The sequence below is a fragment of the Zonotrichia leucophrys genome, chromosome 3 (genome assembly GCF_028769735.1).
Source record: "Zonotrichia leucophrys gambelii isolate GWCS_2022_RI chromosome 3, RI_Zleu_2.0, whole genome shotgun sequence".
In the NCBI taxonomy this organism is placed as follows: Eukaryota; Metazoa; Chordata; class Aves; order Passeriformes; family Passerellidae; genus Zonotrichia; species Zonotrichia leucophrys.
This window is the reverse complement of record NC_088172.1, coordinates 16,719,450-16,734,241: the sequence shown is the minus strand read 5'-3', so window position 1 is coordinate 16,734,241 and position 14,792 is coordinate 16,719,450. Positions and strand designations below refer to the sequence as shown.

At 36.5% G+C, this 14,792-nt stretch overlaps 1 protein-coding gene across 7 annotated transcripts in view; it reads left to right on the top strand.

Moving 5' to 3' along the window:
• The window catches only part of SNX14 (sorting nexin 14), a 45,876-nt gene that overhangs the window by 8,922 nt on the left and 22,162 nt on the right, over nucleotides 1-14,792 (top strand). For all 7 annotated transcript variants that reach the window (XM_064707492.1, XM_064707489.1, XM_064707488.1 and 4 more), the window contains exons 6-15: nucleotides 3,841-3,928; nucleotides 7,512-7,596; nucleotides 9,836-9,992; nucleotides 10,269-10,344; nucleotides 11,188-11,232; nucleotides 11,317-11,397; nucleotides 11,542-11,656; nucleotides 12,053-12,208; nucleotides 12,496-12,620; nucleotides 13,685-13,743. In XM_064707492.1, coding sequence (XP_064563562.1) covers nucleotides 3,841-3,928; nucleotides 7,512-7,596; nucleotides 9,836-9,992; nucleotides 10,269-10,344; nucleotides 11,188-11,232; nucleotides 11,317-11,397; nucleotides 11,542-11,656; nucleotides 12,053-12,208; nucleotides 12,496-12,620; nucleotides 13,685-13,743 — 987 coding nt within the window. The remainder of the gene's footprint in view (nucleotides 1-3,840; nucleotides 3,929-7,511; nucleotides 7,597-9,835; nucleotides 9,993-10,268; nucleotides 10,345-11,187; nucleotides 11,233-11,316; nucleotides 11,398-11,541; nucleotides 11,657-12,052; nucleotides 12,209-12,495; nucleotides 12,621-13,684; nucleotides 13,744-14,792) is intronic.

Here is a 14,792-nt window from a genome sequence, read left to right as displayed (position 1 = left end):
AAGTATGCTTTCTTTTATTTTTACTCGTTTGGATTTTTTTCTGTCTTGGACACAAAATTTACTGTTCAGACTTCTTTGCCTCTTGGGTTTTGATTGTGGCCAATACCTGCACATCTCATCTCTAACTTTGTGTGTTGAACATACTGAAGTGTAAAACTTCACTGCTGATGCAAACAGCAGAGGGAGCTTTAGCACCACTTCTTGTGAACGCAAGTTGGAAACCTCGAGGTTTTAAATTTTCAAATACAGAAAACTAGAGCATGTTCTGTTGGGTTGTTGATAAAGTAACAAATGTAAGGCAACCCTTTGCTGTATTGCATGATTGGAAAACAGGTTTTTCTTGGCTGGTGGAAAGTGTCTTTAATGTCTTTGTTGTGGAGTGACGAGAAAACTTGGCTTCCACCAATTACTTACCTCTCTGACACCCAAGGCAGTGGAAGTCTGGAATACATCATCTGTGTGGGGTGGGGATAATAATTCACTATGTCTGTAATGTGCAGTTAGAAATGCAGTGTAAAGTACACCTTGTCTGAAGCCAACCAGACTACATTGTGCTCCATCTCGCCCTCTGCTGAGCAGCGTAGGTGTTCCTGCCCTGTCTTAAATTCTGCATGGCTGTACCTCTGGATTTTGAGCTAGTTCCGTACATTCACACTGTGCTGTTGAAATCTAACAGCCTGAAGGTTGTTAAATTTCAGGTTCACGTGAACCTGAAATACCAGGAGTTCAGTGATCTGCAGTGAGTGCTGTGATGTCCAAGCAATTCTACAGGAAGCATCTTGGTCCTGAAAGGCTTACTGGTTTCAGTTTAACAGATGTGACCCTATTTAGTCTTGACATGTGGGTGTTTCCAGCAGGGTTTGTGCAGGGAGACCTGAACTGTGTCTGTGTGCCATAGTTTGAGAGCTGGCTTGTAGAGCATGTCAGCTCTGATTTTTCCTACTCTAGTTGTACCTGCACTGTTGGCAAAGCTCACATCACTTGAGAAATAGAATTCATGCATCCAGGGCATGTTTGTTTTCTAAGCAAATAAACCTAACTCAGTTAATTCTTCCCAGAGCCTTTGCTCCACGCTCTCCTTATTTAGCAGCGTGGCTGGGTGAGCACTAGCAGGCAATTCATGCTTGACAGATAGTTTGCTAAAACTCTTGGCTATGTTCCTTTGCATAGAAAAGTTTGGTCATAATTCCTTGGGAGAGCTGCTCTGCCTTTCATGTGAATGGATTTTGCATAGAAGCCACCTTTTTTTTTTAAATTTTTATTTATTTATTTTTTCAACGACCTTGGTTTTTGTTTTATGTGTTGTGCCAACTAATGCTGTCTTGGACATTAGTGTTACCAGGATATATCTCAGTCAGAAGCCTGGGAAGTGTTATGTTTCCAGGGTGGGTTGCAAGATAAAATCATGGATTTTTTGCTTAGGAATAAAAGTGCTGTAAGCATATAAAAAATGGTTTATCTTCGTTTCATTAATAAATGGTGTAAGAATTTCTAATTTTTTATTAACAGGTTAAAATTTAAGCGGGTCCTAAATTTGGACCACTTTAGGGGAATGAGGGTTAGTGCTTAAAATCCATTGAATTCTACTGAAATAGGTCATTACACCTATGTGCATTTTTGCTTTTTATTTTTCAAAGTATTTATACTGGTTATATTAAGATTTTTTTTCAACTGTATGAGAAGAATCAAACATAGCTGTAAGTAATGCCAAGTTTGTAGAGCTACAAAACACAGGTCTATTGCTTATGCTGTACAGCAAGAGTATATAATATCTTACTTATACTGACCTTATTTCAAATAGAGTTTAAGGTTTGAATGGGTCACTCTTGCTTACTAAATATTTTTGGTCATTGATGGTACTGCAGCTCCAGTTCTCTCAGATTAGGACAGAATTCAGTAATTACCACATTTTGTGATACATTACTATGAAAACATTTCTTTTTGATGGTGACTAAATACAGTGTTTTCACATGTGGAGCTGCTTCTATTTTAAATGAAAGTTCTTTTTAAATGCAAGTAATGCAAGAAAAATTTAGAATTTTTGTTGGGTTACAAACCATAGCTGTACATTTTTATTAGCTTGTGACTTATTTTCTACATCTTTTTGAAAGGAGTTAGCCAAGTTTTGTAAGAATAATTGACACACAGAGGAAAAATATCACTTTGTTATTTGTATATGATTTTAATTTATCAGTGGATCCCCTAAGGCTTTGCATGCAATAGCAGTTGAGCGTATCTCTCTTGAGACATTAGACTCTGTAACTGTTTACAATTAATATTTCTAAAGTTCTGGGAAAACACAGCCAGCTTTTAAAATGTTTCCAAGAGGGTTATTTGGACTTTCCCCTGAGTCACTGGAGATTTGACATTTTACAGGTTCATGATGTTTTTTTTGCCAGTCTTCAGTCTGCTGGTGATTAAAACAATGTCTTTGCAAATCTGTTGTAAGAATATGTGGCATAAAGTTGTGTCCAAGTTGAGCTAGCCAAGATACTGGTTATCCTACTGTCAATAAAATAACAACTTCTTGGTCCAAATTACTTCATGTATCTTCCTGTCTGTCAGATGTTACTAATACCATAATACAGTTGGTTTGCCAACCCCTTGGCAATGCTAATCCCTCTGACAGTGTGGGTATTTTCTAACCATATTGCATATAAAATATCAGCTGCTGATCTTAAACCAAACTTTCCCCTACAGTGTTCTTATCTGCATGTGATTAGCAGTTGGAGGATAATTGTGTTTCTTGTGCCAGGCTGCTTTCTTTGAGGTGTTTTCTCATGCAATTAGTTACATACTTTGACTCTCAGGTCACTGGAATCTCTAGTATATTTACCTGGTTGCTCATCATCAACATGCCTTTGAAAGTTCTGTAACCCAGGCTAAAAGTGCTTTAAAAGTTGGATACTGAATAATATAAAATGTTTTATGCATAATTTTAAAAGTTATTTTTAAATGTCCTGTTCTTGCTTGCAGTGTTCTTTTATAACACAAGTAATATTTCTACTTACTACACTAATTTATCACCAAAAGTGTGATGGTTCTTGCATATGATCATTAGTTAAAACTGGATGCAACTTCCTTTGTTTTGTCATTATTCAGCTGTTATAGTTCAGTTTTACCAATATATTAGTCATGCTCTGAAGTTCATATTAATAACGGATAGGTTTTTGGTTTTCCCTTGCTTTTTGTGGAATGCTGGCATTGCGATCTTTTTCCACTCAGTTTAGATGCAGTTTCTTCATCTAAGACTTAGTGTATTTCCTGTTTCATTCAATTTTCCAAAAAAGTCATGGATTTAGGTATTTTTCTTCCTGAATCACATTTAATTATTTTTACCATGAGTTTTCACTGAACATATTTTATTGCAGTGGATGGAAACTGGCAAGCCAGATTAAAAGTTTGGATGATATTTTGACATAGTGATTTGGAAATCTGTTTAAATTCTTCTTTGCTTCCAAGCAGAAGCCACTTCAAATAATTTCAATTTGCTTTATACCATTGAGTTTGGATGTGTTTCCATATGGAGAAGCTAGGTTAGATTTTACTCAGTCAAAATTGTGCAGATACTATATGATAGCAGGAATTGGTAAATCACTGCAATTTCCTGACGTTTTTCTTAAGCTGTTTTGTGCACAGACATTGTGGGAATGCTGTGTATTTTCGTCAGACAGAAGACTGCTGACTCTGGTAGATTTCATTTCAGTTCATTCCAGCTGAAGTATCACTGTTGAATGTGGTTGTTCTTATGCTTTTAATAGTGCCAAATGTATTGTGGTTGGATTAATAGAAATTTATTTTATTCTGTTTTCTCATATGCCATGCTTTGAAACACTGCAGAAATATTACTGATGATGAGTCCTCAGTGGATGAACTGAGAGGGACACTACGGTTTTTTGCATCTGTCTTAGTTCGGAGAATTCACAAGGTAAGGTGACTTAAAGGTATTAGTCTTGGTTTTCCATCAGAATTAATTGATATCCCTCTCTTGTGAGTTCTTTATTTTAATTGTGATTTCAATGTTAGCCCTATGTTGTAGGTTGTTTCTAACCATCCAGGTTACTTCTTTGTGGTCTCTGCCCCATCTTTCTGGAGCTTATTCCCTTCCTAGCTGTAAACCATCTCTGAAGATTCATCATTTGAAGTGTTCAGCATTGTGTTGAATATGAGCAACCTGCTCCAGTGAAAGATGTCCCTGGCATGGCAGGGGATTGGAATAAGTGATCTGTGAAGGTCGCTTGTGACTCACACCTTTCCCCAGTTCTTGCAAATGGATATATTTATTACACCAGTGCAAGGCATTATTAAAACCTTGTGATCTTTTAGCTGTCTTAAGTCTTTTGGTGACTTAATCCAAGTGGAAACCATTTTGAGAAATACTGAAAAAAACCTACTGGGAAATGGTGAGCTGTGTTATAGCTTCTGTTTGCTTGCTTGTCTTCTTAAAATGCAAACAAGGCCCTTACATTGTCTATAAAGAATAGACTGTCATTAGGTGACCAGGTTACTGTAAGAATTAAAACAGATGTGGTTCTTACATTAATGCAGTTCTTCAGGAGCATTTTGAGTGCTAAAGATGACAAGTTTTTATTTGATGTGTTTAACCTATTAGCATATACTTTTTTTCTGTGTGCTCTCTTTAACAGCACAGCTATTTCCTGGTAAAGTGCTCCAAGCCTGTTTCACAGGAATTGTTTCTAACTATTTTGGCTGTTCTAAGCAGAAAGGGTTGCTAAGTCAATTTCCAGAATTAGTCAGTGCTGGCCTCTCTGTTGTAGCCACTACCATAAATATGTGTCTTTTTTCCCTCCTCCTTACTAACAGCATTTTTTTTCTGAGCTACAAGTTGTGCATGTACCCTGTCATGACTTATTAACAGTGTGACTCTCTCCTTCTTACACATCAAATCCAGATGACTTTCTTGTTTACTCTAAATCAGGCATGTTACTTTTTAAAATGGACATGGGAGAAGATTAGGAAATGTCTATGTAGCACAGATATTGTACGGAGGTGTGAAAGTGGAGTAAAGCTTCAAAGTGAAAATCTAGACCAAGGTCATAAAATTTAATTTGGAGCTGTAATACTTGCTGGTGTTAGTTGCATTGTGCATGGATCCATTGTTGACTCAGAAAGTGACCATGTCTCCTGTATTGATCATGTAATGAGCCATTGATTGGGATATCTTCAGTGAGTTACAGCACCTTGAAGTAGAGTGCTAATTTACCATCTCTGCCTGTGACAGCGAGCATTTAAATGTAGTGTCTTCAGTTCTCTGAGTAGGCAGTGTGTGCAACAAACAATCAAGCCAGTATTAAGCACTGTCAGGGGACCTACAAAATAGAGTTAATCACAGAAATGCATATGTTGAGGAGAAATTAATCATCATCAGTTGAAAAATAAAATAGTTGTATACCTTGCCAAACAGCTGTACTCTGTTTTGGATTTATTATTAAATGCTTGAAAGCATTAGTTCTAGCTAATAGAGATAAAATGTTTAAATTAAGGAAGAATTGTGTGAGAAAACACGGGCTTTTTTTCATTTTTTAGATTATATCTTTATATTTTTTTTTTGCCAAAGAATATTCTACTTTTGAATTGAGACTTAAAATTACAAATTGCTTTAATGGAAGGAATCCTTTTGTTTTCTGTTTAAAGCTGCCTAGGTCAAAGCATGGTTGTTGAATTAAATTAGAAGCACTTCAGGCCAGTCAACTCTAATACGCTGAAATACTTCAAATCTGGATTTTCCTTGCTGTGGCCATTGCTGGATTGGCTATGGATTTTGAAGGGAAAGGGAAATGTTGTACCACACCTTTTTATGGTGTAGTACAGATAACCCTGCATCTGATGGAAGTTTTTGACAAAAGTTCAGAGTGTCTACTGCAGAGTTGATAACAATTTCCTTGACTGTACTCTTTGAGTCTATAGGAAGAAACCTCTGCAGGAAGAAACACTTCCCTATCCTTATATGCCATAGGAAACAATTTCTAGAAATTACTGTTGGAATGTGAGGCACAAAAGACAGGATTTTCCATTGATAAGCAGAAGCTTGTCTTTTTCTGCTTGTAAACAGGAGCTGACCTTACTTTTAGGCAGCTCCAGTCAATTGTACTGGCTTGTTGGGGCTGGCCAGGTCAGGTCATAGCTGTGCACCTCAAATATTATATGGGAGTGTGCAGGAATATGCAATATTCTCCTTGTACAATTGAATAAAAAACCACCAACTTTTCTCTTGGCTCTGGTGGCCTTTACAATTGCATTGTCTCTTCCTTGTCTGGCAAGATGCTGTATCAAGGAGGGATTCCTCCATTAGGAAAGAAACTTGTGTGGAATTCTTAGTTTTTGAACACTTACAGGTGCATGTTTTTGCATCTCTAAGGTGTCTCGTTTAAAATAAAGAGTATGCAAAGGGTAAATCACCTTCTAGATGAGTTTCTGTAAAAACTTGCAGGTGATAAAGAGTTCCTTGAAACTGTACAGGCTGGGGACTGACTGGGTTCAGGGAGAAGCTGTGCTTGCTGCAAAGAACCTGGGCCCATAGTAGGCTGTGAGCTGAATATGAGCCATCAGTGGCAGCTTAAAACACCAACAGCATCTTGGGCTGTAGTGACAGGAGCAGATAAAATCAATCTGCCTTCACTGGATGCTCTTTGGATAGCATCTAGGATACTAATCCAGTTTTGGGCTCTTCTTTACAAGAAAGTGGAGCAGGTTCAGCGAGAGGGCCACCCAGATGATTGGGGCTGGAGGAGGTGACTGTGTTCAACCCAGGAGGTTTTCAGCACCAGCTGGATACAGCCATGAGCACCATGATCAGAGCCTGTTTGGAGCAGGGCCAAGACAACACAAAGTCATTTGTGCTTGAATTGTTCTCCTTCCATTTTTGTAGTCACCAAAGAAAATAGAAATGCAGGACCCTAATACAATCCTTTATTAAATCAGACATGTTTTTTGTTTGGCTTATGATCACATGGTTTTGGTTTTGGCACTAATGGTCTTTTGACTGTGTAACTCAAATTCTCTTTTGATTCTGCCATCACATGAGGGGTGACATTTTTTTTGCCTGTACGTAGGAAGGTTTCTCTTTGGTTTTAGTCCTTGTGGACACAACTGTAGAGTGTTAAGGCATGCAAGTGTTAGAAGCAGAGCATAGTTAACTTGATTCATTTTGTTGGTGGTCAAATTGTGCCATTCATCTACTGTGACTCAAAAGTCACACTGCCTTGTTTTATTTATTGCAATGAAAAAATCCTAGTGGGAATGAGTTGGCAGTATGTGAGTTAACTGTGTTGTTTATGGCATTTAGTTCTGTGTGTTTTTATATACCTTGGCAGAAGAATGAGGACACTGTCAACTCACCTAGATAATTTTCGATTATTTCTTAATGGTTCATTTTATGGTTCAAACCACAGCATATAAGCAAATTACTGTTTGATGGTTGTCTGTAATAAATTTTTTTGGGGGGGAGGGGATAGAACAGTTTTGGTTTGATTTTTGAAATTATTCTTTAGGTGGACATTCCAACGGTTGTAACAAAGAAGATGCTCAAGGCAGCAATGAAACACATTGAAGTAATAGCCAAGGCCAGGCAAAAAGGTAATGTCAAGACTTAATATGTTGCCAGTTTCAAAGGCCAGGTATGAATATTCTTTTATGCATGTTTGAGATTATATTACTTTGTCTTTTTATCCTTATGGCCTCTTTTTTAAAAAATGAGATCCTTTTGCGTTTTTCTTCTGGTGGGTGCGAAGGCAAATAGGGGAAAAGTACATAATTGTATTCTCTGGTTTGATTTTTATTGCCTCAATAAAAATACAAAATTTCTCTCTCTGTACAGGCGTGAACAGGAATATGGGTTTTGTCTATTTAGAGCAATCAAGATCATTTAGGAATGCTTCTTGAAGTTTTTCCTTTATGTTCCAGACGAGCAGTTGTAGATGAAGGGATTTGTACATCTGTGCACTGTACCTCAAACCTCTTATAGATAGAATGATTTGAAATCTGCATTAGTGAAGTTGTAATATGTTGAAAAGCCATGGAGAGGCTTTGAGCAAAAAGTCTCATAAAAGCATATTTGTTATCCAAGATAAGAGTATCTTCACAAGCCTAATGTAAAAATTGTATTTAAACTGCACATAGAAGAAATAGTTGGAAGCACTTGCTGTTGTTATTATTTTTCCACTGGCTGTGTTCCACAGTGCTGTATCTACTAAATGTGGTTTCATTCAGTTTTTAAGTGTTGATGTTTACTTTAACTGGAGTCATGAACTTTTCTTCTTTCCCTCCAAATGTCTGCTTGATATCCATAAATACATGTCATTGGTCCTGTGAGTAGTGTTAATGATTAAGATGAGTAATGAGACATAGTTTAATCATGTTGGATGTCTTTCATGGCACAACAGCAATTTCAAGACAGATAATCTTGAAGTGCTGTTTATGCCAAATTTCATGTTTCCTTTGATTTCTACCAAGGAGTTGGAAACACTTTCTTTAGCAGTAAAGAACTGTATTTTAAATGTACAACCTTGTAAATATAGCCATTTTTTCTCAGTATTAAAAAAAAAAAGGCTTGTTTCCTAAGGGTAGATATGTGAAGCGGCAACTGAAAATTACTTTTAGTAGCACTTTCTAGTAAACATTGCTAAAGCAGCCATCACAGTACATGGTTCAGAGGCAGCTTTCAGACCCTGCTTTGGTTGCTAGTTGAGCCTAGCCTTTTCTCCTTATTTTCTAAATCCTTTTCAAGTGGATTGCTTTTAGGAGGTATTTCCTTTTCTCCTGCTCTTGTTACCCTTACCTCTCTTAATAAGTCTATTTGCACAGACACCTCCACAATTCATTACCTGCCCTCGCTAGAGGCTGCATTCCTTCTCTCTGCTTTTAGTGACACCAGCTAGGCAGATTTACCAGGTGATGTATATTCCTGCATCCCCTCTGCCAGCTGATACCACTCGTGGGTTTTGGCTGTGAAAGCCAAGCCAGCAGGCGTGTCTCATTTGCTGGGAATAAGCTTTAACTTTGACGGTAGCTGAGGAATATATTACATACCTCACTATGCCTGGTGGTGGTGTTGGCATGAGGCTGTGCCACATTGCTAGTTCATCAGCTAGGTGTGATTTATAGCAGCTCAGTTCTTGCCTTTGAAGTGATCTGAAGAAATGTAACATTGTTGCTTCTAATTAATATCTATAGTTTTAATCTGATAAAAAGATATTCTTTCAATTCCACCGTAATTTGAGAGGCAGTACTCTAGCAGATCCTCCTGCACGTTTTGGCTTGATTCACCCTGTGTTTAAAATGTATGCTCCTTCACATTTGTTTTTAAGTGTTCTAAGGAGGAAACAGATACTACAGGATTGAGTAAAAGTTTACGTTGATTTCAAATTGTGTCATAGGCCAAAAAAAATGGAGATCATGAAGAAGGTCAGGAAAACTGCAATTAGAGGCAGACTTTGCACGATGCAGTTTTTTTGAGAATCCAGATGCTGAATTTTTATATTTAGTTTATATGTGTATATAAACTGAATGTATAAATAAAAGTTTATATTATTTTATATATATTTATACATAATGATAAATGAGAAAGCATTCTGGATACTGTGCAAACTGCAATTGTTTGGTGAAGGAATTCTTATTTCAGTGTGAGGTTTTATTTTTACGTAGCATGGCTTCAAAGTCTAAGCCAAGGTTCTTTCATAAAATTTCAACATTTTATCCCTTTGGCAGTTGTGTGTGTACCACAAATACTAACTTTTTAGCTCAAACAACCAATTATCTTTTGTTTACCAGTAAGAAAAAGCTGAAGCAACTCTGTAATGCTGTTTTTTACTTTCAGTAAAAAATGCGGAATTTTTGCAGCAAGCTGCTTTAGAAGAATATGGACCAGAACTGCATGTTGCTTTGAGAAGCCGAAGAGATGAACTTCACTACTTGAGAAAACTTACTGAACTTCTTTTTCCTTATATTTTGCCCCCAAAGTCAACAGAGTGCAGGTATATAAATTACTTAGAATTGTGTTTAAAGTGTTTCCATATTATGTAGTACAATCATTTTGGAAAGTGAAAGAATGAGCTTCACAGTCACCTTCTTTGTTACCCCTTTTTTATTTTATTTTTTTGGATTTGTCTTTAAAATAGCTTGCTTATGGTATTATTAAATCCTAAAATATTTCCCAGTAGTTTATGACAGAATTGGAAACTTCACTTAGGAATTTATGTAATCTAATATTGCTTTGGATTTTTATTTTCTTTCTTCTATTTTCTTTTCAGATCCCTGGCCCTTCTGATTAGAGAGATTCTCCCTGGTTCAGTTTTCCTTCCCTCAATGGATTTCTTAGCTGACCCTGTAAGACTTTGGAGCACAAGAATAATCCTTATTTATTCAAAATTACTGTTTACCTACTAAGTATGTTGTGATAAAGCAAATTATGTGCAATGATTTACTTGCTGTGCATTTTGACTAGATAAAAGAAAAAGAAATCTTGTGGCCATTTGTTTTGTTTGTTCATATGAATTAACTCACTGAACTGACTGAAATAACAGTATTGGTGTGGTCCCTTGAGAATGCATTTTTCAGTGAAGGATTACAGCTGCTGTCAAATGGGAGGATGCTGTGCTAAATGTAAACATCTACAAGTTGCTATTGCTACATTTAAAAAGGGCTTGATTACTTGGACTCTAGCTCTGTGGATCTTTATAGCAGTCTTAGTAACCAGCGTTTTTTTGCAGCTTTATTGAAATCAATTTATTTCCCTTAATTCTGCAAATCAGAGAGCATTTATTTCTGAAGCTGCAACACTGCCATCCTTGTTTTCATATATGCATGTATTTTAATAGGCAGAATGACAGTGCTTATGCAGGCATCACCTGGCTGCAAACAGAAAGTACTGTAGGATGGAAGTATTACTAGTTTGTTAGATCTGCACTTAGAGTAAAAACACTTTGGAGGCCTTTCTTCCACTGGGTAAAGAATATTTCTGTGCAGGTCTTTTCAGAAATTCCCTGACTTGTAAAAACTTGAGACCATTGAAGGTCAGTTCTCAAACGTGTATTGCCAGGCTTTGCTTTTTTAAAAGTATTAATATACTCACGTTTAAACTTGGGTAAAACATAGCATTGAAATTATTTTAATCTATTTTGTTGAGTTTCTTTAACAATATTCTTATTTATTGTGCTGTGTTTCTTGCAGGATACTGTCAACCATTTACTGCTGATCTTCATTGATGATAGTCCAGTGAGTACTGACAAAGTTAAACAAGTGGCATTTTGATCACCCACGAAAGCAGCTCTCTTACCCAGTTGTCATTTTTTTCTGCAGCCTGAGATAGCAACTGAGCCTACTTCTTCGTTGGTTCCATTCCTTCAGAAATTTGCCGAGCCAAGAAATAAAAAACCATCTGTAAGCAAAGGCAGCATTTATTTCCTTTCCTGTTTTGAACAAGTGTTTTACTTTACCTGCTGATTTTGTTCTACAGCTCTTTGTGTTATTTATGTGCTGACTGCAAGTTTGAAAGTTGGCTGACTGCATTTTTAACCTACTCAGGTACTGAAACTGGAGCTAAAGGAGATCAGAGATCAGCAGGACCTTTTATTTCGGTTTATGAACTTCCTGAAACAGGAAGGGGCTGTCCATGTGCTGCAGTTCTGCCTGGCTGTGGGTAAGATTACAGTGTGCTGATGTTACTTGATGATATGGAAATCATTCAATCATTCTAATGGAACACTGCAATTTGCATCTGGGTAATTTAGGAAGAAAAAATCATTCATATTCCAGGAACAAGCTCATGAACTTATCCTTTCTGTGATAAGGAATAATTTCTTCTAATTGCAATATATTTTTAGTAATAACTTTATGAACAGATCTGAATTATAGTTAATAAGAAGGCAACTGCCTTATTACCTCAGATTTTGAGATGTCTTATGTTTCTTTTAATTTTGAAGTTTTGCAAATTACTTACCTGCTGGAAAATTAGTTGATGTTATAGGGTGCTTCAGGATGTTGTTTGTTTGCCAAGTTCATCAAGAAATGCATTTTTCTTTCTTTTATTTCTCAGAGGAATTCAATGACCGAATTTTGAGACCAGAACTATCAGATACTGAAAAGATGTCTCTTCATGACGAAGTACAGAAAATTTATAAAACCTACTGTTTGGATGAAAGCATCGACAAGATTAGATTTGACCCTTTCATTGTGGAAGAGATTCAAAGAAGTAAGTTGGAATTCGAAAGGAATAATGTACATTGAAATTCAAACAACATTCTGTAATAAAGTGAAAAGAAATTTTGCTGAATATCATCAAACTTTTTTTTGCCAGTTTAAAAAATTATTACTGAGCTATATTGTGCTTAATCCTTGTTTTGTCAATTTTTTTATATTTTTATTTTTAAAACTTGGAGTAGCTTGCAAAATAACCACAAACTCTGACCAGGAGAAAACATAAAATTTATATGCCTTATGTATATCTCTCTCTATTCATACTTAAATTTTTTTGGATAGTTGCTGAAGGTCCATATAAGGATGTTGTGAAACTTCAGACTATGCGGTGTCTGTTTGAAGCTTATGAGCACGTCCTGTCTCTGCTCGAGAATGTTTTTACTCCCATGTTCTGTCACAGTGATGAGGTAAGCATGAAAGATTGGAAGAGTAGTCTTAAAAGTGAGATTGTTGTAAATAGCATATCCTAAAAAAAAAAAAAAACAGTCACGTGTATGTGGAACTGAAAAATATGGCTTCATTTTCCCCTTCAGTTGACGTTCTAGAGCTGGACCATTCTCAGTAGGAAAATAAAATTCATTCTAATCCAACCCATAATCACAGAATAAAAGGAAAACTTCATGTTTTTGATGTAACAATTTGTATGTATCACAGTTATTCCAAAATCGTCTCCACCCTGTCTTTATGATTGCAAATTTGGTGCAAAAATAATCTGCCTGATAGGTGTGGACTCAATCTCTTTATTTACTTTTAATAATGTAACGATATTTAAAGATACAAAAGTTGTATTTAGGTTTTTTCAGCATTATGCATTCCTGCAGCTAAAAGTCTGGTGTTTGTTTTCAAGAAGATCACTCAATGCAATTTACAAGGTATTTAAGATTGTTGTGAGATTGGTTTCTAAATGCCACCTTAAGAATTCCCTGCGTTGTGTTGGCTTTATCTGCCTAAGGCCTTCTAGTAGGACACACTTTATTCACAGGGGTGAGTCTGAATTCATGTTCCTTTCAGACGTTTGTGTGTAAGTCAGGTGGTGTGTTAAGCTTCTTGCATTTATTTGAGGCAGAATATATTGATTTTTCCAGGGTACTTGCCTTATTTGGCATTAATAAAAAGAACATTTATCAAAAATGGTTTTGATGGTCATCTCTCACATGATAGATGTAATGCTTCAAAGGCTTGATTGTTTAACAAGGAGGAGACATGAATTTTGGTGCTTAATTTAATTTTTATTTCTGCCTTGTGGTTTTAATCTCATGATTATGTAAGGTTAAGTAAGTAGTCATAGTCTCATGTATTGATGATTATTGCATGGTCTGTCCTTTTCCAGATTAAAATTCTAATTGCTAGATTATGGTCAGTTTGGATTTTCCTTCCGTTCTCATTTCCTGAATTTTGCAATATTGTTTCACAGTAGCCTTTACCTCAATTAATCCAGTGTTTCCTTTGGTACCTTATCTGTCTGCTACAGTACTTCAGACACCTTTTGAGAGGAGCAGAGTCCCCAACCCGCAATTCAAAGTTTAACAGGTAGGTATGGTAGAGATTTTAAGTGGTTTTCTTTGATTTTTAATTTAAAACATCGAAATATTAAACTGTAAGAATTTTGTTATTACCTGATATTAATTTGACTAAATTTTTAGCTCTACTTTTTTGTTTTTAAATGAACAAATTACATACTAAAGATGCACGCATATTATACAAGACGTCTCTTCTCTTGAAGTATTTTACATTCAGGAATTTAGAATGTGATTTAGACCTCAACATTTGAGAAGCGGGAAGGGGAAAAAAAAAAAGCAGTGAGAATGAGATTATGTGAAAATCAAGTGTTAATTTAATTGGCTGTGTATATGTAGTAGCATTTTAGTGGTGCCAAGCTGTATCTTCTTCACATGTTATAGAGATAGGTACAGTATACCCATGCCAGACCAGCCTGGTTATTTGATGGGAATCTCCTCTTACTGTGACAAGGAGGGTTTGCCACGTCTCCTAGATCAAATGTGTTTTCTGTTCCCCCACTCCATGACAGAAGTGCAGCATCAGAAGCCTTCTTTCTGGGCTTGGGTCTCCTTACTTATGGTCCAGACCCCCTTCAGGCTCCTTACAGCCTGTGGAAGAGAAGAGCCTCTCCTGTGGTGGGGATGGGTGATCTTCCACTGTGGCTTGGGCTAGGTTGATAAACCTTGAGGTCTCAGAATTTCTTGTGTTTCACTTTATGTTGGATGGCTCTGACAGTCATGGACTAGCCCGACTGAATTTCTCTTACAGCCTTGCCAAAAGAAGGGAAAACATCAGTGAGACAATCTTTAATTTGGATAGGCTTTCTTTCTTCATATGAAGTAAGATCCATGGTACTCTGGAAAATGCTAATGCTTGTCCTCTTCTAGAGGAGCAACAAGGAGCAACAGTCATTCACTTAACCTTTTCTGCTTTCATTTGAGTTACACCTGACAGTAAACTCCTGTTTCACAGCCCACTGTGAGATCTGTATTATTGGCACATACCTTTCTTCCCTGCTTCTATTCTTCAAAAATGGGATGATTGTTGTCTTTATTATGTCTCCATGGGTGACATCTTTT